This window comes from Epithele typhae (assembly GCF_022376455.1).
Source record: "Epithele typhae strain CBS 203.58 chromosome Unknown BXZ73scaffold_120, whole genome shotgun sequence".
Lineage (NCBI taxonomy): Eukaryota > Fungi > Basidiomycota > Agaricomycetes > Polyporales > Epitheliaceae > Epithele > Epithele typhae.
In genome coordinates, this window is record NW_025954311.1 from 25,183 (window position 1) to 49,701 (window position 24,519).

The window sequence follows — 24,519 nt, forward strand, 5'->3', positions numbered from 1 at the left end:
CGTCGAGAACGCCGTCCCCGTCGAGAACGCCGCCCCCGTCAACGAGGGAACATCTCGGGGATCAGCTAGTGCTCCGAAGCCACGACCGTCGAAGTCGGCGATCCCCACCGAGCCGCGTCGCACTTCCCGAATCCCGCAGGTATCAACCAGAATGAAGGAAGCAAGGGCCTCACTCGCAATTCTAGCAGAGGAAACGTAAGTTTACATGCCACCTCGCCTCGCACTCGCTAACCTTTGCGAGTCAGTGCACCTGCGCAGGGGAAGAAGCGCAAGCGCGGAAAGAACTGAAGTGCGGTGGAAACGACGAGAGGTAAAAGCCAAACGAACGGGTCAGCGTATGTAAAGGGGTAATAGCATAGAGAGAGCGAGAACTGCGTAGCATAGAGAAATGAATTATCCTGTGCGGACGTCGACACTCGGTCGCAAGGCGTCAGCACGTCTAGGCGCCAAATGGTAGCGCGCCGGCCAAATTTCTCCCTCCGTCCCCGACGAACACATTGCTCAGGACACTCTCACCATGGCGTCCACCCTTACTCCCATATCCTCTTCCCTTGCCGTGAAACGTATTGACGCCTCGACACAGACCTGCGGCCAGGACCTGCAGGTCACGGAAGCGGTCATGAAAATCGCCCTCCAAGACCCCATCCTCCAGAAGACGGCCGCTCTCCACGTTGTGGAAGAACTGCACAAGATCATATCAGTTGTGGTGTATGTCTGGGAGGTGGTGAGTGTGTCGTATGGGGAACAGACGTACATTTCTGACGTCCACAAAACAGGGCGACAGCTATCCTCATTTCGCCTTTCAAGACGTCAAGTCTCCCTCAGAGCTACCTCTGCGAGACATCGAGATGGTCGACTACTACGTCGAGAAGGAGGATTGCATCGTTCTTTATTGGGGAACGATATCCAACTGGGAGGTCAGCACCTTCGAGGTGGGCAAGGTCCCGATCGACGACGGGACTCGTGCCATCTTTGTCCGCATTGGTCGGCCGCGCGGTGTGTGCAAGGGGCTAGGTGAGAAGCTGTATGCTATGGACATTGCCAACGCCAGTCGAATGCAACAGCCTCTGGCCGACTTCCGGTGGGCCAAGAACCCCTCCAAGGGCGGCCGCGTCCCTGTTTTCATATGGCCTAAGGTAAGGCGTTTCCCCTGTTCCGGTGGCAGACGACTAACGGAATCTCAGGAGGACGGCGAACGCCCCATCGCGTTCCACCTTCCGTCACTAAAAAACCGGACTTTCGAATGGGTCCTTAACTGGCTTCGAGATGAAGGAGGCTACGACGCCCTGCGCGAGGGGTGGATGGTCTGGAACGCTCGAAGCTCCCGGTGGCAGGTCCACAACGTAACGGACACCATCCTTTTCGAAAGTGAAAAAACTCTCCTTCTCCGGCACGCTCAAAACAAGTGCGCCCTATACGCCGGTTTGTTCATCATGGAGATCGAGGACTGCAAATGCGTGAAAACCGGTCACGGAGACGAGTTCTCCTTGGGCGTGGGCGATGGCGCCCATCAAGAGGACGCATCACGGAAGGTGAGAGGATCCCCTTCGTGGTTACTCTTAGGTTTTGATGGACCCGCTTTGCAGAGGCAGCGAAACACGAATCGCGAGAACGCGAAGAGGATCAAGGTTGGTTCTCCTGCCAGTTCAATTGTGCAATACTGACGCAAGTAATCAACAGCTCGAATGAAGAAGGCATATCCCCGACAAGTGAGAGGCACTCTACACACACTCTGGGACGCTAACAAACGCAGACACATCGTGAGGTGCACAAAGAAGGCGCGAGGAAGGTCGTGAGTCGCCCCATCTCGATGACATGCAGATTGCTTACGTAAGTTGCAACAGGTCGTAGAAGGCTGGTAGACTGGCGATAGAGTACTGCTTTACGTGAAAACGGGTAGATTGTGGAGTTACGTGCACACGCGATATAGTACATGTACCCCAACCGGAAACGGCACATTCATGTGGACGTGAACGCCGCGCGCAAGGAATGACGCCCGACAGCGTCTTACATAGCACTGGGAATGGCTCGACTAGGAGCTTCGCCTCCTCGACCTCACCAGGGGAAGGGCCTGTACATTGGAAGTGCATTAGGAAGGGTCGAACTAGTGACTTTACACGCCAGACGAACGTAGAATACGTGCTAGAATGACGCAGCGGGCGCCGGCGGGGCAGACGCCCGCGCGCGAGCACGGTTTTTTTTCCCGAGGACGCCAGCACTTGGCCAGCACCTCTCCTTGCCCCTGTACGCCCCACACCGCCTCAGCTCCACCTTTATGGAGAACGAAGCCGACCTCCTGCGCTGCTACGATCAGCCCAATGGAGTCCAGCGCGATCCGCCTCACCTACTGCCGTCTCGCCAAGAGAAGACATACTACTCTTCGAAGATAACCCGACTCGCCGAAGAAGGATGGGCTTTGCGAGACCCTGGTGTCCCCGAGTTTTGCGACCGCTGTCACCGACGGCTTCGTGAGGGCCCGGACGGCCCATACATCGCCGAGATGCAGGTTCACAAGCAGGTGGCCAAGAAGGTCGGCTACGCTGGCACGACGGTCGTGAGCATGAGTGCTTCGCGTTGTATGGTCTGGCTCTCTTAACTGACGTCTGGATACAGCACATCGAATATCTCGACAATGGTGAGAGGATGGAATGCGTGCACTTCCCACGCCAGACGGGTCCGCCGGACGAACTCCTGCATCGCATTGCCCGGCAGAGGTACGAAGAAGACCGGGTCAAGGGTCGGGTCAAGGCTGTAAAATCTGCCAAACCCAAGGGTAACGCAGCCGCGAAGGCAAAGGAACGCCAGGTACGTGACCTCTGGTCGGAGGAACAACATCACTGATCCAACGAGTAGGTACAGAAAGACTTCAAGTTCAAGTTGGGGGCAGGCGCGATGGTGAACGATAACCAGGTATGTAACTTTGCGTCCGAGCAGGGGACTCGACTGATTCAACGAGCAGTATAACGCTGAAAAGGAGTACAAGTTCAAGGTGGAGGCGGCTGCGATGGCGAACGAAAGCCAGGTACGTGATGCGTCTTCGGGGCTGACAACTTGACTGATCCAACGAGCAGTACCGCCCGAAGCACGGAGAAGCACTGGTGACGATCTGGAACTTGGTGAGATCGCCACGATGCGACCTGAACGGCTGCTGACGAAGGGTGACAGACACAGGCTGGAGAACGGAAGGAACAGGTCGTCACGCTCTGCCAGGGCGCCGTCGATCTTTCTGAAGAGAAGTGGTTGACGAAGTACGCTGGCCTGGAGGAGATCCGCAACATGCACCGATGGGACTTCCCCATGCAAACGTGGGTCTGGTTGGGAGGAGCCGTGGCGAGGCCCACGCAGGGTCATATCTTTCTCCGCGCTCGTCAAGGTGAATGCGTCGATTTCGGTCCTTGCGTCGCCAAGATTTGTTATCTCAAGGTGATGACGGAGGAGGAACGCAAGATCGAGGCTCTGGCCGCCATCGTGCTCCATGGAATCTATGTCACCGTGCTGTGGAACGAGGTGAGTGCTAGCAACCGCTCTGAATCACGATCTCACTGGAGATGGCACAGCACGGGATGCAAGTCAGTGCGTCTACTCTACCGGACATACGCCGCACTTGCCTTTGTATCATCGGGTCGGCAGGGTTGGTTAGGGTGTGGAAGCCTCAGGTTACGGCGTGGAAGCCTCAGGTTACGGCGTGGGTGACGTTCTTCAACGTCGACAAGGCCATGGAGGGCGTGCACGACGCTACGCACGGCGTCCATGTGGTGAGGAACACCGCCACGGAGCCCACTCCGGCACGAATGGTCCTGTTGGCGGATGGCGAACACCCCAAACCTGGCTTCGGCGTGGCCATGAGGAACCTGCACGTCGCCGTTGAGGCGGCGCGTCGTACCGAAGTACGCACTTATTTCACGTATCTTCACGTCTTTGCTAACAAGGAATGTCCAGCTGAACATCGAAAGGATCAAGAGCGAGCAGTACGAGAGCAGCGATGATGATGCGAACCGCATGCACACCAACATCAGTAATTTCCGAAATGTCTCAAAACGTCTGTGGAGAGGTTTGAGACGCTGTGAGATGCTGTGAGACGTTTTGAGAGATTCAGAATTTCTCTCATTTCGCTTTTTAGTGAGACATCGTGTGAGAGATTTCAGATGGGCCAGAAAAACCAGAGATACAGGATTTGCTTGCACTGTCGCAGTTGCTCTCACGCACTCCAAGGCGCACAAGTGTTACTTTGTGAATGAAATCAAATTAATCATCTATTAGAGTAGTACTACAGTGCCCACGACAGGGGTCAAAACGCACACGCACGTGGTGCGACAGCGCACGCAACATATGCACCCACACTGTAACCATGCACATAGCCATGGTGGCTAGAGCAGTCCCCACTCTCGCACATGTCTCCCATCACACAGCGCCGCATGCCTACTGTCTCGAAAGGGCGATTGTCAGTGTCACCGTGGGCTCCGACGTCACCTGGCGCCGCTTCGACGATCACCCACACGATCCACCTCCATCGCGTGCGGGAACGCACCTGAGGCCTCGGTGTCGTACGCACCACTGGGCACACGACGGGCGCAACGGCACCCTTGCGGCTGGAGTAGAGGAGCGCGCAGCGAGGAATCTACAGAGGGTGCCGTTAGGATCGTGGATGGGTGGTGATTATCCGGGTACGAGGGCTTACAGTGAGTGCCGGGTGCAGGAGAGACGGAGCGCAGGCGGGGCTGCCACCTGGGCGAACACGCAGGGGAGGAGGAGCCGCAGTCAAGGAGCGACGAGGTGGAGGACACAGACGTGGGTACTCGGGGCTTGAGCACCGTGAGCTGCGGGTCTGGACGGGCGGGCTGAGTGGGAGCGGTGCAGAGGTGGTGCAGGGGACATCCTTACCAATCCAGTTAGCGACGTTGAGGTTGGAGTTGTGCGTGTCCTCGATGAGTTCGAGGGGTGCGGACAGGGTAGGCAGCGAACCCATGTCCATGGTCATATGCGAAATCATTAGTCTCATCGAAATCCTGAGAGAACCATGGACTCACCAGACGACCTCGCGGACCTCGCAGCACGTCCCTGTCCTTGCTCGTTCCAGCTCATGAACACCTCTCCCTTCCTCCTCCGCGTCTCCGGAACGGGGAGCCCCGTGGCCCGCGGCGGTCTTGCCCGCAGGCAAGCAGGACGTGGCTGCGAGCTGCTACGCCGTTCGCGGCGGACTGGTCGGGACGACGAGCGTGGTGTTGTACACGGTCATGATACACTGCTTCAGTCCGAGCGTGAGTGTCGTCATGGGCGTGGGGAGCTGATTGAGCAGACATGAAGAAGACTCACCAGACGTCGCCGCTGCTGCAGAATCCGTCCGCCGTCGTAGCCAAGGCCGGGTAGGAGGGAGAGGAAGCAGCGGGCAAGGACAGAGATGGACGATTGAGGGAAGGTGCTGGCGGCTGGAGGTGCGGCTCCGCTTCGGGACACGTGGGAACGGACGCGCGACGCGTGGACTCCAGCGCTTGGCACTGCCACAGTGCCAGCACCTGCTTGTCGTCCTCGTCGTCATCATTGCAAGTCTTCTCGCTTTCCAGCTGCCCCTCTTCTATGCCGACCACGCCAGCCTCCCGCGCTCCATGCGTACAAGCACGCATTCACCATCGCACTCGCCCACTGGCTCTCCACCTCCCTCCTCTCCCTCAAGGACGTCTTTAAGGGCGCTGGCCACGAAGTTGTTGTTTATTACGGTGAGCTCTCGTTTCTTCCTGCACATCCTCTCCTCCCCTGCCCATCTCGCACTCACATTGTTGACCTCGCCCGCTTCGCCCATTACATGCACATCGCACAGGTCACGTCACGCGCGTCCGCGTCGCCCGTATCTCCCATCTCACCCCCGCTTTGCCCGTCTCCCCCTGCGTCACCCACTCGCCGACCGCGCCCGCGTCACCCACATCACCTGCATCGCCCCACGTTACCTGCATCTCCTGGGTCGCCCGTCTCGTCGCGCCGCCCACGTCGTTCCCGCGTCGCCCACCTCGCCTCCTCAACCCCGTCTCGCCCTCGCATCGCCCGCGTCCGCATCGCCCGCCTAGCCCATCTCGTCCGCGTCGTTCTCGCCGCGCCCTCCTCGCGACTCCCTGTCGCTCGTGCGAGGTCACTACTGTGACAATGCCCGCAAGCTCGCCCAGGAACGCGCTCCGGAGCACGGTGCAGCCACCGCCCGAGCAACACCCGCACCTGTTCCTCGTGTTCGCAAAGACGGTGAGGGCATCTGGGCCTGTTTGAGTACAGATATCACCCAGCACGTCGTTGTTTGGCAAGTGGTTTGACGACCACTTGGACATGTAGCTCAGCCCAGCGTAGCGTGCCGTCGCTCACCCGTGACCCCTCAGTGTCTGGGGCGCACGACGAGCGACTCAGTAATTAGACATTAGTTCAGATTTTGTGCAAATAGATTTAATTTAGATCTACTAGCAGCGGCAACAGAACGACTAGCTCGATAGTTGCGAGAAGTGAACAAATAGTGGCCGAGGTTTTCTTGATGTATCTGAACTCTCTGAAAATTTTCTGAAATGTCTGCACACCTCTCACTTATCTGAAACTTCTCACATGAGATGAGCCAGAGATTTGAGAGATTCAGATATCTTGGAAATTACTGATGAACGTGAGTCCCATGCTCGTCGCCACGCACCTGGCCTGACAAACCTAGGGGCACAAGAAGTGCCCCTCCAGCGGGCCTGACTCTGGCCCCCACGGGCGCCCTCCAGCTGAACCCAAGGGCTTCGGCGCACGTCGCAACGCGCTGCGGGCCACACGTGGGCTGCAGCCAGCCAAGGAGAAGCATTCGCCCTCTACCAGCAGACGCACTCGACCCATCACAAAGTACGCGAACGTGCCCCAGAGGGTTGTGCAGCGCCACCAGGGCCAGGGTGACGCGATCGAGATCTTCGAAGACGAGAAGGAAACTAGAAAGACGGTATTGATGACGGCGAACGACGCCATTGTGATTTCGGATGACGAAGAGGCCGCGGTCAAGGTGAGTGTGGTAACGGCTTAAGAACACTGTTGGTATCTGATCACGACCTCGAATGTCACAGACCCCTCGCGCGATGAAATACATGGACAATAAGGAGGTAATTGAACTATCAGACAATGATGGAGATTTACCTGTGGATGGTGGACGAGCGCGAGAAGTGAGTGTTATGACGTCATAGCATAAGATGAGTGCCTGACTAAGCAACCCAGGTTGTAAAATCCAACGGCAAGAAGAAAACCTATGTGAGCAAACTCGAGGCGATTGAGATATCCGATGACGACGTGATACCTGTGAGTGTGGACAAGCGGGTGAGTGATAATACGTTCCTGTGGTCAATGTAGCTCATACGTTTACAGACGCCGAAGAGCGCGATGAAGCACGCAACGACCGACCGGGAGGTGATAGAGATATCGGAGGACGAATTGGAGGGGCCGTCTACGGGTCGACCGATGGCGCTTTCGTCCAACCGTGTAGCACTCGAATGGCGGTTTGCTCGGGGGGAGGATGCCAATGCAGGGTCGCTCAATCAAGGAAACCTGGGACTGTTGTAGATGAGAGACGACGGAGATAGACGGTTCATCGTAGACTGGATAGAATAAAAGTGTTGTCCTCGGATTCTGGAGGCTACCCGGGACGGTGGGAGATGAGTGGACTCGTCTTCGAGATGGCGGAAAATTCCGGGATTAGACGCCGCAAGCGCTGAGGGGAGCCGGTGCCCCCTCTCTTCAATTTCTACGCCGTGCATCACGCCCATCCCGCCTTCACTCCAAAAATTCCAGGTGAGACGATATGCCGAGAGCGACAAGACGCTGATACAACGGTTTCACAGGGCAAGTAGACACGACTAAATGGTGTTGCACGGAGGAGACGACGGAGAAGAGGTCACGGTGATGTTATGGTGGAAGGTACGGGCATCATAACACGACTTTGCAAACGAATGCTGACGTTGAAGCAGGGAGAGAGCGACCCGCCCGTACGGGTCAAGGTACTGGTGCACGACGAGCAGCTGAACATCTCCACCAGCGGAGGCTTACCCAATGAAAGGCACGACGACGCCCACTTGCAACGCTTCGATGTCCTCGAACAGGTGTGGAAAGACGTCAGTGATGGACGCACCCGTATATGGTGTGTGGATCGAGGTCTTGTGCTGTTACGACATGGAGAGCGTGAGATGTGTTCGGGATTTGGAAGCGCGTTGATGGAGTGGGAGAGTCGCAGAGGATGGCTCGGGGAGAAAGAAGATGTGATGCAAGTACGCCTCGCGGTGATGACGGCAAGCAGCAGGAAGCCAGTCGCTTTCGTATGGAACTACGAGGTGAGTCTGATCATCGCTCAGCAGCCATGTCTGACACAGGGGTACCAGGACGAGGGGCCAACCGTGCACATCTTCTACGACATGGCTCAACTCGTCCGGAGGTGCGTGGAGGAGGTCGACGGCGAAGAGGTGGTGCGCTTGTGGGTTCCGCAATGCACTCAATGGGCACGAGTGAGCATACTAGATTGCGAAGATCAAATCGACGAGGCAGCGGAGGGGTCCAACATTGTGCTCCTCGCCAAGGTATCGTACCGGTTGAAGAGTGTTGCTGTGGCCATCGAATGTGTAGAGCAAGTGAGACGTCGTAATGAAGGTGAGTAAAACGCGTCTGATTTTCCGACCGTCTGTCATAAGAACCAATGAACAGGGAACTAGTGGATGAGGGCCAAACTCGGGAGCCATACACACGGGACATACGCGCGTACGGGATGGGAGTATCTAGCTGTATACTACACCCGGGTACATCGTTTTGTATTACGACAGGAGGTCAACACCCCCCGTGCTCGCGACGGAAACTTGCTCTTGAATTGGGGGTGGAGAGGATGACCTTACCGTTAGCGTCATGACCAAGAGAGACACCTGCCCCACAGATGATGCATGCAGGCAGCAGCTCCTAAAGGGCACCGAAAACTGCCCCTTTGCTGCTCGGTATATGAGTCCGTCAGAACGCAAGCACCTGCAAGCCTTTGCTTCCCTTTCGCCTTTCGTTCTCTTCCCCATCTCGCTCCCTTTCCCATCAACCGTCGACCGACGAAAACCCTCCCGCCATGTACTGTCTCCCTTCCATGTCCACAACCAAAAGCGGCCAGGCTTCGAACGTAAGTCTCCCTGCGCGCGCGCGGCCCGCTTGTGTAACACTCAACGCGGGGATTGATTAGCACCCGCGTTTGCAGGCGACCTCGTTGGTAAGTGCTAGGATATCTATTTGAGTTCCGTGCTAACCAACATCTACCCTGCAGAAGAGGCCGACCCACCCGACCGGGTCCTGGAAGAGCGGGAAACCCGCACCGAACTGGACGTGTCCGCACTCGGTGAGTAACGCAAGGCCCCCGCCCTTTTTTCCCCTTTCCCCGCCTTCCCTTTCCCCGCACGCTGCGCATTGCCCCACGCTCCCCTTCCCCGGGGCTGCGAGCTCCCTCCGAGGCCGCTCCTCTTACCCCGCGCCGTATCCGGCATCCCGCGGGCTCCCTCCGGTGTCGCCATCGTCATCGAACGTCGAGCCGATGCCCGCGCGCCCCCTCCGGGGCCCTCACTACAGGTGACGATCCTTTCCCTGCCCATCCTCGCGCCCACCTCGTTTCCCGCCGCCCGTCTGAGCATGCGCTGATCGGGATCGTACAGGACGTCCACACCGCCCCGGCGCTGGCGCGCGCGCGCACGCGGTCCGGATGCGAATACGGGCTATACCTCCGCGACCCGAAGGTTGTCCATGTTTGCGACTCCTTCTACATGGCAGATGGGCTGCTGGAGGCCAACGAGGCCGAGGATGACATGGAGGATAACGAGGTACTCACAGGGGAGCCGGACGCCGACGACCACTTTGCGGACATGATGCGTAACCTTTCCATACGCCCAGAATCCCTCGCGCCCGCTGCACCCATCGCCCCGCCCGCCGCACCCATCTCCACGCCCGAAGCGCCTGGCGTTTACCCTGCCCGCGCGAGCACGCGCGACGCGCCTGGTGTCCTCCACATCCAGGCCCTCTACATCCGTCCACCTCAAGGGGGCAGTCAGGTGAGCGGACGTACCGACAGTTCAACATGAGACTCTCCTCTGCTTCCAGGGACACGCGAAGGAGGTGACTCAACTCTGAAGACACTTCGGAACCGCGAGGCGAAGGCGAGAGCCAAAGCTCGGAGGGCGCAGGCAGGGAAGATATTGCCGCCGTTGCCTCCCAAGTCAACTTTCCTTCGTCGGCATCTTGATATCCAGCGCCCTTTTTATAGGGACGTAGAGGGCCGTAGAGGGCCTGGTAATGATTTGTTTCGTAGATTGGTTCGTGCTATCCGTGCTCTTACGACTACGCGCCGGCGGCCCGCGAGACGCGTCTCCGATAAAACCGGGATGTGATCGACCCGCACGTCATCCAGGCACTGCGGGGGTGGCCGTGCTCGAGGACCACCACTGCGGTCCGTAGCCGTTCCGCCTCACTCGGCCGTCCCGGGCGGTATGGCGAGCGCGAGGTGCGTACTCACTGTGTCCGGGATCATCCTCACACCCATGACCGTCGATGCGCACACCAGGAACGAACGTCTGGGATCTCCCTCGCCTCCTGTGGCCTCTCAAAATTGCGTTGTTCCATTGTCTACAACTCACATCCACTCGTTGTCCCTCGACTACCGGACCACGCTAGCGGCTACGCCCGGCTCCCCTCGATGTCAACCTCGTGCACTTGGCCGAAGTGCGAAAACATCGGATCGCGTTCTGCGAGGCACGCCCCATGAGTCAGATTCCCGGTCTCAACGCATGCAGCCACCGGTCCAGCGTTCCCGTGCCACCGCAGCCGGTTCGGGCGGCGCCCGACGAAGCACATGGACCAGGGGATGGAAACAATACGCTATCTATGGCGGGGTCGGAGGGGAGCCCGCCGGTGAGCAGATATCAAATGTGGCGCGGCTGAGTAGAACAGGCCAAGGCAATGCAGCCGACATTCGGACTCAGGCGCATCCTCGCGCACACGCGCGCACGCGCGCACCCTTGCGCGCACGCGCGCATCCTCGCGCCCTCGCGCACTCTCGCGTCCTTCGCGCCCCGTGCGCGTCCTTCGTGCGCCTCGCGCGCCTCGCGCCCTGCGCAAACAAGCTTCCCGTGCTAACTATGTCGGTATGTGGGACACAAACTGCAGCGCAACGTCAAGGGCGTTCAGGGTGCACGTGAGTTAGGTGGAGGGCGGCACCAGGGGGGCGCGACGTCGGAGACAGGTGCGTGTTAATTGGCACGGGGGAGTGTAGAATTGGCATCCAAGAGAGCGCCGAGGTCGGGAGCGCCAAAAGCGCCGTGGGTAATGGGCATGAGGGAGGGATCAATTGGCATGCGGCGAGGGCGTATTTGGCACATGCCAATAAGCGGGATCAGGTGCTGGTAGTGTGTGTGTGAGGGGGTATCGTAGGCTACATATAGCCGTACGTATGTACCGTTTCAAGGGACTGGTGGCTCAGCTGGAAAGTTGAGCTACGCTTTGTTTATGCTGGGCCGGGTTCTAATCCCGCCAGACGCAAGTCTTTTCCTGGCGCCCGGGGGGCCGCCTGCGGCGGCGGCACCGCATGGCCCACCGCCTACTCATATGCCCTGGCCCGGGAAATGGCACATGCCCTTTGATCTGATACCTAATAGGTATCGATATATATATAGACGTACTGAGGTATATGAATGGCTGAGGATATCAAGAACGCTCTTCAGGTCAGCCCCTACGTTTTTTGCCACTCTTTATGCTGTACTTACATATGCGCTAGATACTGAAAGATGCGACACTGTTTTTCTCTCGGAAAGAAGCAAACTTGGGCCACGTTCTCGCCTCCATGGAACACATCCGGACGACACTCCAGGGAGACAAGAAGAATTACAGTCCCGCCATTTCCATGGCTTTCAAGGCCGGTCTCAAGACGTTTGAGAAGTACTACTATCTGACAGACTCGTCGGACCTGTATCGCATCGCAATGGGTGTGTTTCTTTCTTTGTGGAGTTCTGTCATTGCTGACGAATATTTCGCAGTACTGAATCCACGCTACAAGCTCTCGTACGCGCAAACGGACCTGAAATACACCCAATCATGGGTCACCAAGACTAGACAGCTGGTTCGAGCGGAATTCGAGAAGAATTACGCCTCTCTTGACGTCCCAGAACCGTCCGACGCGTCTGATGATGGTGCGGCTGTGGGCAGCGCCGAGAAGAAGGTCAGTATAGTACGCTGTTTAATTCGCGGATATGCACTCATTACTTTATGGTTCAGAGTCCCGAGAAGCCTGTCAACACATTCGATGCGCTTCTGGACTCTCAAGCGTCTTCTTCCAAGCAGAGGTCTCGTCAGGAAGATGAGCTCGACAAGTACTTGCGCATTTCGAGAGAGAAGAACCTCAAGGACGCGTTTCAATGGTGGCAAGAGCACAGATTCGACTACCCGAGACTCTCTCAGATGGCCCTTGACTATCTATCTATTCCCGGTGGGTCTGACACATTATCGGACACCTATTACAGTCGTTCTTACATTAAATCTAGCTGCATCCATAGATCCCGAGCGCGTTTTCAGTACTGGCCGCATTCTCCTCTCGCACGTACGAAATAGGCTATCTGCGTCTTCAACTCGAGCAATTTTGTGCCTTGGAGACTGGAGCAAGCAGGGCTTCGTTGATTCGACTGACATTGATCATGTGGCCGCGCTGCAGGAGGTTGAAATAGCTGACAAGGACGATAGCGACGCTGAGGAGTTTATTGAGGACGATTCCGACGCTTCCTACTATGTGTAGAATTATTATACATGTTCCTCACTCGTGGAGTCTCTTCTATCTATTGTACTGTTTCGTCCGAGCACATACCCGTATCCTCCAGCCTCCTACCCGCGAATACCCGTACACGTGTCAGACGGGTACGGGTATTCTACGGGTCGAGTACGGGTACACAGATTTTACCCGTACCCGACCCGTGTGCAACACTAGAGACGCGTCTTGCACGGCGTCGGCCTGTGCACACGTGTCTTCGACCTCGCGGAGGTACCACAGGGCAAGGTGCGGCACGGAGATGGATGTCTGTGGTACAAAGATCGGTGAGTCTGTCTCGCACTAGGTGGAGGTACGACTATTAATTCTCTGCGTCTTCCGTCCTTCTGGATCCGAGGTCATTCTCGCCAAGGTCAAGCTTCCTCGGATGAGGATGGTGTCCGACGTCCGTCTCTTCGGCTTTGTTCTTGCGCCCTTAGGCTCACTCGCGCCCAGTCACTGCCGAATTTCTTGACGACATCTACATCCCCGTTGTCTACCTCCCGGAACCCTGCGCCTTGTAAGTGCCCCTCTGTCTGTCCTGTCTATCCGGAAACCCATGCCGTCCCCCCAGCGACCTGAAAGGGCGAGCACATTTCTGACTGCCGGAATCGGAACCACCCTCGTCTCACGAGCTCACTTGACGGACCGGATATACGTCGATGCCGGCGATATCCTCCGGGTGCGCGTCGAGGCAGACAAGTTCCATGACGATGAGCTTGGTCCGCCGAAGACGCGTGAGGGCGTTCAACAAGCTCGTGAGATGCGCCGTTGCCCGTATACCATCCCCGTGAGTGCCTTCCCTGCCTCCCCCTGTCGGTGAAAAACTGCTTACGTCTGGTTCTTGTTCCAGTGCCCGATGTCATAACAGCGAATTGGCCCGTGGAGGAACGCTGGCGTCCAAACAACGGACGATGGCTGACATGTAATCAGCCCGCATCGCGTACTTGTTTGCTCGTATCCTTCGATGACATGTTGCAACCTCGTTTACTTCAATCAGGACCAGCATTGGTGACTTGACAGAGGAAGTGGAGCTGGAGGATGAAATTTCGCGTTTGACTACCATCACAAGCTATTCCGTTGAATGTGTTCTCTGTTCTCGCCACACAGACATACACGAAATAATGAAGCCTAGGAACAGTCATCCCACGTCCTCAGGTAGTCCTGCGCACGAAACGCCATCGCTTCAACAGTGCGCGCGGTATATCCGTGGGTGCTGCCGGCAAAGTGGCAGGAACCGTGTCGGGCGCCACGGACATTTCGTGTGGAGTGGCAGCGGCGTCCACCTCCATGGGGGAATCCACAGGGCTGTGAGACGGGGGAGTCAGCGTCGGGAATCACACAAATGAAACGGATACGGGCTCGGGTTCCGTGGCTTGGTCGTTCTGTTTCTCCGATTGAGGACCTGCGGTGGAAGACGACGGGTCCGGTGGAGGAGCCTGGCACGGCGGGACCTTCGACGTGAGATTGAGGAGGCTATTTTTGCACATGTCCACCCAGGGAATCCACGAGTCCGTGTGACGGCGCCAGTCCTCCGTTCCAACGAGCTGTATGAATGTGTGCTCGAGCGCCGCAACGAGCAACGGTGTGACCAGATGGCGAATGCCGTCTGAGGAATGGGAGTGGAATTGGAGCATGTCTTCCAGAGTCAACGCGAACCAGATGCAGGCGTCGTCCGGTGATACAGGCAGCGACCAGTCAATCGTGTTGAGGAGCTTTTCGAAGGAGGAGAACGCGTGCGCGACGAACGGCTGGATCGCAGTGATGCCGTCGCACTGCTCGCGGATCCTGGGCTCCGAGTCCTTGACGAGTTCCCGGATGGGGCGGATATGCTTCTGCAAGAACTTGAACTCCCCTGTGATGACGTCTTGAGAAGGCGGGTCTGCGCGTCGGCGGCCACGGTCGCTGACGTGCGTTTGCATCCGGTGAGCTGCCGCGAAGGCAGCTACGCTCATGGTGAGCGCTCTGACCTCGACGGGGGTGAAGGTGAAGACGCAGACGCACCGAGCTGCAACGTTCCGGCGTCACGGATATTCTTGAACGCGTCGGTGTACCACAATGTGTCCCATTCTGAGTTTGCGTTTGCGGGTTTAGCAGTTGTTTGAAGGCTGATGAGTATTTGGGTCCTGGTCGCTGTGTCGTGCGCCGTGGACGTTTTGTGTGGAGCCTTGGTAGCCGCGTCCACTGCCGCGCTGAGGAAATCCGCAGGGCTGTTTGAAGACGCAGTGGTCAGCGTCGGGAGTCGCAAATATGGCAAGGGTGGATACGAACTCGGGTTTGGCAGCTTGGTCGCTGTGTTCCCCTGGGTGATTATCTCTAGTGGAAAACAGCGTGTCGGGTGGAGGGCACGACGGGACCTTCGACCTGAGATCCAGGAGGAGGTCTTGGCACCTGCGCACAGGCGTGAAACCATGCGCCTCCACTGGACCCCAGTCGTCCGTTCCAACGAGCTGTATGAACGCGTGCTCGAGCGCTGCAACGAGCGACGGTGTGACCAGACGGCGGATGCCATCTGAGGGATGAGAGTTGAATTCGAGTATACTGTCCAGGATACAGCAGAAGTGGGAGCAGGCGTTGTCCGGTGATACAGGCAACGACGAGTCAGCTTTCGTGTTGAGGAGTGTTTCGAAGGAGGAGAACGCGTGCGCTACGAACGGCTGGATCACAGCGATGCCGTCGCACTCGCGGATCCTGGGCGCCGAGTCCTCGACGAGTTCCCAGATGGGGCCGATATGATTCCGCATGAACTTGAACTCCCAGGTGAGGACGTCTTCAGAAGGCGGGTCTGCGCGTCGGAGGCCACGGTCACTGACGAGCGTTTGCATCCGGTAAGCTACTGCGAAGGCAGCTGCGGTTACGGTGAGCGCTTTGACTTCAACGGCGTCGAAGGTGGAGTCGCAGACGCACCGAGGTGCAACGTTCCGGCGTCACTGATCTTCTGGAACGCGTCGTTTTCCCACAGTTTGTCCCATTCTGACTCTGCGCTCGTGGGTTCGACCGTTCTTAGTATACTGACGAGCAGTCGGGTCCCGGTCGCTGCGTCGGGCGCCGTGGACAGTTCGTGTGGAGTGGCAGCGGCGTCCACCTCCACGGGGGAATCCGCAGGGCTGTGAGACGGAGTCAGCGTCGGGAATCGCACAAATGAAGGACGGATACGAGCTCGGGTTCCGCAGCTCAGTCTCTCTGTTTCTCCAGTTGAGGACCTGCGGCGGAAGACGACGCGTCCGGTGGAGGGGCCCGGGACGGCGGGACCTTCGACGTGAGATCGAGGAGGTAACGTTTGCACCGGCGCACATCTACATTCTCCGGCTCCATTTGACGCCAGTTCTCAGTTCCAACGAGCTGTATGAACGTGTTCTCGAGCGCTGCAACGAGCGAAGGTGTGACCAGATGGCGGATGCCTTCTGAGGAATGGGAGTGGAATTCGAGCATGTCGTACAGGATACCGAAGAAGTGGGAGCGGGCGTTGTCCAGCGATACGAGCAACGACGAGTCAACTTTCGTGTTGAGGAGTGTTTCGAAGGAGGAGAACGCGTGCGCGACGAACGGCTGGATCGCAGCGATGCCGTCGCACTCGCGAATCCTGAGCGCCGAGCCCTCGACGAGTTGCCAGATGGCGTCGATATGCTTCCGCATGAACTTGAACTCCCTAGTGAGGACGTCTTGAGTAGGCGGGTCTGCGCGTCGGAGGCCACGGTCACTGACGAGCATTTGGATCCGGTGAGCTGCCACGAAGGCAGCTGCGGTCAGAGTGAGCGCTCTGACTTGGACGGGGTTGAAGGCGAAGTCGCAGACGCACCGAGTTGCAACATTCTGATGTCACGGATCGCCCGGAACGTGTTGCTGAGCAACAGGTTGTCCCATTCTGAGTCTGCGCTTGCGGGTTCAGCAGTTCTTAGAAGGCTGATGAGTAGTTGGGTCGCGGTCTCGATATACTCAGATGAGGCGGGCGTGCTCGGAGAGCTGGCGTCCTTGTCTCCCCTACCCTTGAGCATTTCAACAGAGAATCCGCCAGACGCGTGCAACGGGATCGTAAACATCTTCACCATAAAGTCCGGCCATTGGCGCCAAGGCCCGTAGCGGTCCAAGAGGCGTTTGAAGGTCCATTCCCGATATGACTTGGCAACCTGTGGGTCGCTGGATAGGCACATCGCAGCCGTGTGCACCATGCCCGTGTTTTGAGAGCTGACCAACGCCCAGTGGACCGTCTGAGCGTCGAGATTGGTTGCGCTTCGTGAAAGAATGGCCTCTTCGTCGCCTTTCCATACAGTGGGCTCTGGAAATCCCATCGAGAGTGAGAGGAGGAAGTCGGACACTCTTTCCGCCCAGGGATTTTCGGACTCAGAACAGGAAAAAAATGGAATGCAGAATAAGAAAGGGACCCAAAGCACGACGAGGACAAGTTGTATTGACATATCAACGAACCGGGAGAAGGAGACAATGGCACTCCAGAGAGGAAGGAAGGCCCTGGATTGAGGCGAAAAGTAACACATCGAGGGGTTGATCGAGGGGACGATGGTTGTGACGATGATGAAAAGCAGGAGCATCCCAACGAACACTGCGGTGGCGGAGAAGACGCGGACATCGGAGTGGAAGAGGAGGATGAGGAGGCCGGCGAAGAACAGAATGACGGCGACGATGAGAAGAAGCGGCACAAGCGAGATGATAGCAGGGATGTGCGCCTTGTTGAGGTTCTCGAGCCGGTAGATGCGACGTCGTGTGATTGGTGCGGAGAACCCGTACAGCCCGGTGTTGTACTCTTTGAGCCATTGCTTCACCATGATCCCGATCGTCGCTGATGACACGCTGAAAGTAAGACTGGTGAACCAGAGCGCATTCACCCAAACGGCCCAGGTCTCGGGACGAAAGGGGGTCGGCACGATGTCCCCGAACGCCAAGGCGGTAGAGTTGACGAATGAGGGATTGAGCGCAAAGCTCTTCAGCTGGGCAGAGACCTGAGTGAGGATCACGTTGGTTTGATCGCTTGATTGAGGCTGGAGCATTGCGAAGGCGATGGTGTTGAATGCGGTGAGAGCGGCGGAGAACAGACCGTCCTGAGGGATCACGGGTAAGGGTCACTGCCGACTCGGCACGAACGTCGAGACGTACAAAGGTCAAGAGACCGTCGATCTCCTTGTTCCACTGGTCGACGAGCTCGTCGCTGTACTTCTCCACTGTCTTTCTCGTCTCGTTCCATGCCGCATCGATCTCCGTCTGCTCGTACTTCTTCGATGTTGGTGGGATCTATCGTTCAGAGTGTTCAGCATGTATCAACAGTGAAAACGAGTGAGATCCGGGACGTACTATCACATTGTCGTGTCTATCCGGCAGGTCTTTATCTCCTGCTGCTAGCGATGGTTCGATACGAGTCTGCGCACCCCATGAATCTCTAGTATCTGGCAGAAAGTGAACGATATACTCACGGGTTCAATCCCACCAACGTTCCGTTCCGTTCCAATACCCTCTTCTGCCGCTTGTGGGCGCTGATCAATGGTGAGCAGACGAGACCGGGGGCGTGGAAACGATCACACAATACCTTCTTGAATTCATCAAGAATCTCCTTCAGCAGGACGCAGACTTTGTCAAGGGACGTGTTCGCCTGATTGAACTGTGTGAGCCAATTTTAGCTTCTGAAAAGAGAAAAACAGACATACTGGCAGCGTCACGGAGGAGGGTGTATCTTCAGGGAGACGAGCCGTGTCTGAGGTTTGTTGAATGAAATGTGCCGAGGTCTGGGTGCAGTGAGTGTATCAGCCGGTCGTTCACGTCCTTGGGTGATTCAAGTCTGTGCGTACCTGAGCGCGGGGTGAATCCTTGGCAGAGACGGTCGGCAAGGGTGGCATAGTGAAGCGACTGGGATGGAGTTTTCCCTGAGCACCGGATCTCACGAGATGGGATGTGGGAGTGGATGTGGGTGGGGAGCAGGACGGGGAGTGAACGGTAGGTGAGCTGAAGAGAAAACACAGCCTACCCATGTTAGTAGACGCATGCGCTGACTGCGCGAACTCCGCGAGGCAACGGAAATTGAACCTAGCATCCATCGACATCTCCGACTGAAGGCTCTCGTGCACGACGTGCAGTGCGAAGCGCTCCTGTGAGGCGTATCCGATGTGGGCCTTGACGTCGGGCCCATTTCTAACTTAGGTTCTGGCTGTTACAATCCTTGAAGTCGGCGGTCTCGGTAGGCAGTGACTCCCAAGCCCAAGAGAGACGACTACTCGAAGTTGAAGGCGTACCTTCCGATCGTGCTTCTGCGCTGCCTTGGAAGCATGTGTGAGAAGATGTTGGCGGTGGGACTCATTCGAGGGCCAGAAATTGGATGCCTTCTGGCACCCGTCGTAGTTCGGCGGGACGAAGAAGAGGTCCACTGTCGACGCTGGCCTCATGCTTGTGCACCACAGTCGCCAAACGTGGGTGTGCGGGATGGCCCGGAATATCCGTCTTCGCGTTCGACGCCGCAGAGTTCTACCCCTCGGTCACCCACACGATGCTCGCGAGCATGACCCACGGCGCCAGAGATAGGCGCCAGTGGAGACGCGCCTTGGTGAGCGGGAAGCAGGAACGCGAGCGGTACCCGCGCACCATTTTCCTCTCCTTCTCTCTCTTCTCATTTCACGCTTCAGATGTACACTCCGTCCAGGCGTCCGGCGGCACCTGGTGCAAGCCATCTCCTTCGCCCACCCTCCTGGCGGCGCTCACGACACGCACAATATGCGAGGGCGTCATTCCGGACGTCAAGCTCGTCCATCCGCCTCCCCCACTTCGCGCCCTCCGCCGCGCACCCGCCTCGGCTGAGCACCCAATCGCGGGTGCCCGGTGCCCGGTGCCGCACTCCCCTCCTGCTCCGCCCGCCTGGCCTGCCTCCCTGCAGGTGGACACCTGCGGCGTGTGGGTGGCATCCACCCGGGCGTCCTCCACTCGGAGATGAGATCATGTTGGGGTCGCGATGAGTTACGTACGGCGACGCTGGCTCGGTGCGTACACCCCGTTTTGTGCTCTCCACCTCTGCTTGACCCCCGTCCACCTTGCTCTCCCCCGCTCTCGCGCGGGACCTGTTCGCTCGCGCAGGCACGTCCGACTCGCGGGTGCGGCATGGCGTCCCCATCACCCCGCTGCCGGTCTCCCCACCCTTCGCCCTGCCCTCCTCCGCCTTGCCGTACTCCGCTCTCGCGCGCGTTTCGCTCATCCATGCGAGCCCGGCCTCGCCGCGCTCTGCGCGCTCGTTCGACTCGCCGGCGCGCAGCACCACATCCCCGCCAAGATCGTCGGCAAGGCTCGCAGGTAATCGGCGGTCATCCAGGAGGTTGAGCGCAAGCACCTCGGCGGTTTCGAGTGAGTCCTGAGACCTTTAGCAGACATCTGCGCTCATGCGGTGACCACGTCTAACGTGATACACCCCAGTGACGGCACCTCGTACCTGCTGAATGTTGCAACTTGAATGTTGACCGCGGTATCTCGCCGAACCCCAACACCGGAATCCCCGCTCCCGAAATCCTCGACTGCCTCCAGAGGATCCGGATTCACCGTTCCGTACCCAGCTATCTGTCCCTCGTATGCCGCTCTCCCTCGCACGCATCTCTGGAAAGCTCTCTCCACGCCAGCCCGTGATTCTCGACCTCCGTCTGGGTTGGCAGTACCTCGAACGAGCCACGACAACATCCAGATGGACTGGCTCGGGCTCCCCTTGCGGTCGGCGGACGGGCTATACGCTAGCAAGACGCGTTCATGCCGCTTGTCGAGGGCGTACTCAATCACACGGAGCGGCGGTCGCTGCGCTGATGGACGCGAACCTGCGCGCGTGCCGTCGCACGCGATCGCTTCTTCCTCCTCGACGACACCACGACGCGACGACGCTCATCGAATTCGATTCCGATACGCGTCCACCGTCCCGCACGCTGGTGGACGGTCCTGAGCGATGGCGGCGGTACAGCTCATCGTGCGTGGCACACACGCCAGCAGGCGCGCCCTGCCGTGAGGTTCTTGGGCGACGAAGCGGGTGGGGTGGAGCGTTACGAACTGCAGGTCCGCATGCTCCATTTTCTTCTCCTGCGGTCACTGACACCGCGCGATCTCTTCCTCCCGACAGCACTGCGGTGCCGGCACGGCCTTCGAGCATGTGTCGGGCACGGGCACGGATGTTGACATCGACGTGAAGCCCGCGACCTTGACCGATCCCGCTCTGGTACAAAAATAAGTGAGTCTATCTCGCACTGTGTGGAGCTACGACTACGTGCTCTGCGTTTTCCATCCCTTTGGATCCGAGGTTATCCTCGCCAAGATCAAGCTTCCTCGGAAGAGGACGACGTCCGACGTCCGTCTTTTAGGCCTTTTTCTCGCGCCCTTAAGCTCACTCACGCCCAGTCACTGTTAAATGTTTGATGACATCTACTTCCCTCTTGTCTACCTCCCGGAACCTTGCGCCTTGTACGTGCCCCTTTGTCTGTCCTGTCTTCCCCGACACCCATGTCCATCCGCCCCCAGTGACCCAAAAGAGCGATCACACATCTGGCTGCTGCGATCAGAAGCAACCTCATCTCACGAGCTCCTCGACTCGCCCCTGGCGGACGGGATGTACATCGACGTCGGCGATGTCCTCCTGGTCCGTGTCAACGCAGACGAGTACATGACGATGAGCCTGGACCAGCCGAAGGCGCATGAGGGCGTTCAACAGGCTCGTGAGGTGCGCCTGCCCCCATATACCGTCATCGTGAGTCTCTTCCCTACTTTCCCCTGTTCGCCAAAATAGCTTATGTCTGGTTTCGGTCCCAGTGCCCGATGTCAGAACAGGGACTTGGCCCAGTTTTGTGGTGGAGAAACGCCGGCGTCGAAACAATGGACAAAGGTTGATGCGTAATCACACCGCACCTGGTTCGCCCACATCCTTCGGGAACACTATCCCATCCACTGTCCTCACCATACAGAACTATGCGAAGGATCGAATCCCAGACTCCCTCCAAACCAGTCATTTGACGTCCTCACGTGGTCCTGCGCGCCGAAAAGCATCGCTTCAACCCATGCACGACAAGAATTTTCTCGCGGTATATTCGTGGAGGTGCCCGGTAAAGCGGCAGGAGTGACAACTAGAGGTAAGTATTCGACTATTTTTACCCTTGCATTTTTCTCACGACTTTTGCGCAGGTGGCGGCTGGAGATACCTTCCTCTCGATCAGTCCTCGATACCACTCGCCGGGCGTGCTTTCGGATCGCACCTTTACGCCGAGAACCCACGCAACTTCCTCCCCGACTCTGGCCAACTCGCCTACCTGTCCACACCGCCGCCTACTCGCATATTCACGGTTCCGCCGGCTGTACATTGCATGCCTCTGGCGGAACGCAGCTCTCCCTTCACGCCTGCCGCGAACACGTCTGTTGTCATCGCGCCATCACTCCGTGTCGAGCGAGGATTCGAACATGGCTTCTTCTAATCGCTCATGGGCACGATCGCACGGAGGCTATGAGGGAGCCGCGAAAAGTACAGAGTGGGCGACGCGTCGACGAACACCACGTTTTTGAGGGCCCTCGCAGGAAACCAGGCGTCTATCGATGGAGACGTCGAGACAGGAGTCATTCCGGTAAGCCTCACCGCTTATTGCGAGGTCTATACCAGCTGACGTATACTTTTGGAAACACTTCCACGAGCTCTTCCCACCCAAATCTGAACCTCCCGATGAAGCTCTCGCACACGTCCTGCGCGACGAGTCAATTCGTGCTCCCCCCAATCTTAGGACGACACTCACTACTCGTGCTTCAGCGAGACGTTTACGACAACCATCACCGTCGAACTCAACACGACGGGACCCTCTCCGTCACCGCCCGCCCCTTCCCGTCCACTGTGGCGGCCTCTCGCCCGGACGGTTTCTCGCCCACCTTCGCTGCCGTATCCGCCGGGCTCGGATCCCATCGCCGGCGCACGTGCCCGCACGTCCATCATCCCTCAGCCCGCGCCCGCCTCGCCTTCGCGCACGTCCATTTCCATGCAAGCGCGATCTAGCCGCGCTCTACGCGCTGCTCCGACTCGCGGGCGCGCAGCACCACGTCCCCGCTGCCCCACTGCGTTGTCCTCGCCCTCCGCCTCCGCCTCGCTCTCCACGCTGTAGTAGCATACCAATGAATATATTTTTATCTCTAACAATACATGTTTGTACCCAATCGGGGGAGGGCGAGCACGGGTGGCATTGCTGTAGGCTCAGACTGCGCGCGACGGCGCCTGGAGCCTCGCCCTCCCGTTGCGCCCGCGACAGCACCTCCGACCGCCGCTGGAGCCTGCTGCGCTGGCTCCCCTCGCTCGCGGCCGACCGCGGGCTCGCCAGTACGTGGCCGTCCTTGACTCCGTCGTCGGCGGAGCACCGCACACCGGGGTCGTTGCGCGCTCAGGCGACGGCGGGTACACGGCGAGGATGAGGCTCGGGTCTTCAAGGGACACGCACGGGTCCCCCGCGGTCTGCTCGCCGTCCATGCGGAGCAGCGACGCCGTCCCGGGCAGCTTTCGCAGCTCCATCAGCAGGGCGGCGGGCGGCGGGGTGTGCGCGGGCTCCGCCACCGCCGCCGCCGAGCCGTCCGCGACGGAGGGGAAAGAGGGGAGCGTGTGGAGCGCGGGCGGGGTCGCGGGGAGCGGCCGGGGCGCGCCTTTGTCCTGCGCTGAGGTCGTGAGCCATGGGTGGTCCAGCGCGCTGGTGAGCGGCATGCGCTTGGTCGGCGAAGACGCGAGGAGCGCGCGGATGAACCGCTCCGCTGTGTGTGCGCTCAGCTCGCGTGACGAGGAAGAAGGAGGGGGCACGCACTCTGCTCGTACTCGTACAAGAGCGCCCAGTGCACCTGTGTTCGGCGAGTTTGCGTCAAATAGGGTGCCCTGCGTAAGTTTGATGAGAGACACTGGTCAGGGCGTTGCATCGATCGCGGCGCCCGAACGGACACAAAGACGATCACGCCAGCTGTCAATGAGGTTCGAGTACCCGTCCGGTGCGGGGAACGCGTCGAGCACGGCCACCTCAGGCGCGAGGTATATTGGGGTGCCGCAGAAATTCTGGCTGCGTGTGTTAGCGACGAGGAACGCCGGCTCGCGATAGATGCTCCCCTTGAAGATTGTCTGGCCTTCGCTAGCCCAAAATCGGAAATCTTCACGTTGGGCGGGTCCGTCAGGAGAATATTCTCTGGCTCCAGGTCACAGTGTACGATCCTTTGATCATGCACGTGCTGCAGACCGTGATCAGAGAGCAATGAGGCGGTAAGGTGGGAGGTGCTTACCGATAGGGCGTCCCAGATCTGGTACGTGATCCGCGTCCGCTGTGATGACAGTCAGCGCATATACCAAGGCAGCAAACGAGGCGGAGGCGCACGCAGCCCGCGGTCCGTGTTGGTGATACACTTCAGCAAGTCTCCCGCCAGAGACGAGTTCCATCACCGGATCTGCATACTCAGCTCGTCAAAGCTGATCTGGAGGGCGTCGTCAGCGAGCGGTGCGGTGCGGTGCCGGGAAATCGCGCACTCGCGAACGGTGCTGTTCATCGAAAAGTCGGTGACCTTGACCGCGGTCGTGCAGAGTGGTCCCTGTCCCACTCCATCGAGCAGTGGGTGCTGCCTGCGGGCGGGCGCGTGGGTCAGACGGGCGGGCGCACGAGGGAGCGGGCGCAGACGCACTGATGGCCCGCGAGCCTGTGTCGAGCACAGTGACATTGAGGCGGGGCTTTCGCCCAAACCGGTACGTGCGCTGCACCTTGAAGAGGTGGATG

The 24,519-nt window shown here is 58.5% G+C and overlaps 7 protein-coding genes across 7 annotated transcripts; 5 read left to right on the forward strand and 2 right to left on the reverse strand.

Annotated features, from left to right (window-relative positions):
- Nucleotides 1-517: 517 nt before the first annotated feature.
- On the forward strand, nucleotides 518-1,689 carry BXZ73DRAFT_107683 (uncharacterized protein; the record flags this gene model as incomplete). Its single annotated transcript, XM_048016978.1, has 5 exons — nucleotides 518-724; nucleotides 777-1,136; nucleotides 1,185-1,532; nucleotides 1,587-1,628; nucleotides 1,681-1,689. 5 exons carry the CDS (start codon nucleotides 518-520, stop codon nucleotides 1,687-1,689), a joined length of 966 nt encoding a protein of 321 aa, XP_047871644.1.
- A 586-nt stretch (nucleotides 1,690-2,275) lies between these two features.
- Nucleotides 2,276-4,260, forward strand: BXZ73DRAFT_107684 (uncharacterized protein; the record flags this gene model as incomplete). Its single annotated transcript, XM_048016979.1, has 10 exons — nucleotides 2,276-2,554; nucleotides 2,614-2,805; nucleotides 2,854-2,910; nucleotides 2,960-3,022; nucleotides 3,072-3,116; nucleotides 3,166-3,507; nucleotides 3,558-3,573; nucleotides 3,631-3,887; nucleotides 3,940-4,015; nucleotides 4,193-4,260. 10 exons carry the CDS (start codon nucleotides 2,276-2,278, stop codon nucleotides 4,258-4,260), a joined length of 1,395 nt encoding a protein of 464 aa, XP_047871645.1.
- A 1,875-nt stretch (nucleotides 4,261-6,135) lies between these two features.
- On the forward strand, nucleotides 6,136-10,131 carry BXZ73DRAFT_107685 (uncharacterized protein; the record flags this gene model as incomplete). The annotated part of the gene is made up of 12 exons (XM_048016980.1): nucleotides 6,136-6,228; nucleotides 6,677-7,003; nucleotides 7,065-7,160; nucleotides 7,213-7,311; nucleotides 7,360-7,401; nucleotides 7,959-8,128; nucleotides 8,195-8,318; nucleotides 8,358-8,450; nucleotides 9,212-9,223; nucleotides 9,278-9,349; nucleotides 9,660-10,052; nucleotides 10,102-10,131. The coding sequence occupies 12 exons, from the start codon at nucleotides 6,136-6,138 to the stop codon at nucleotides 10,129-10,131; spliced, it is 1,551 nt and encodes a 516-aa protein (XP_047871646.1).
- A 1,639-nt stretch (nucleotides 10,132-11,770) lies between these two features.
- Nucleotides 11,771-12,097, forward strand: BXZ73DRAFT_16379 (uncharacterized protein; the record flags this gene model as incomplete). Its single annotated transcript, XM_048017533.1, has 2 exons — nucleotides 11,771-11,978; nucleotides 12,030-12,097. Coding segments are annotated over 2 exons (276 nt in total), but the record flags the coding sequence as incomplete, so codon positions are not given.
- Nucleotides 12,098-17,253: 5,156 nt separating this feature from the next.
- BXZ73DRAFT_16270 (uncharacterized protein) lies at nucleotides 17,254-18,013 on the reverse strand (the record flags this gene model as incomplete). The annotated part of the gene is made up of 2 exons (XM_048017532.1): nucleotides 17,254-17,844; nucleotides 17,900-18,013. Coding segments are annotated over 2 exons (705 nt in total), but the record flags the coding sequence as incomplete, so codon positions are not given.
- A 3,148-nt stretch (nucleotides 18,014-21,161) lies between these two features.
- BXZ73DRAFT_56618 (uncharacterized protein) lies at nucleotides 21,162-21,637 on the forward strand (the record flags this gene model as incomplete). The annotated part of the gene is made up of 3 exons (XM_048021492.1): nucleotides 21,162-21,214; nucleotides 21,272-21,497; nucleotides 21,560-21,637. The coding sequence occupies 3 exons, from the start codon at nucleotides 21,162-21,164 to the stop codon at nucleotides 21,635-21,637; spliced, it is 357 nt and encodes a 118-aa protein (XP_047871649.1).
- Nucleotides 21,638-23,666: 2,029 nt separating this feature from the next.
- On the reverse strand, nucleotides 23,667-23,980 carry BXZ73DRAFT_56601 (kinase-like domain-containing protein; the record flags this gene model as incomplete). Its single annotated transcript, XM_048021489.1, is given in 2 exon segments — nucleotides 23,667-23,817; nucleotides 23,835-23,980. Coding segments are annotated over 2 exon segments (297 nt in total), but the record flags the coding sequence as incomplete, so codon positions are not given.
- Nucleotides 23,981-24,519: the final 539 nt, after the last annotated feature.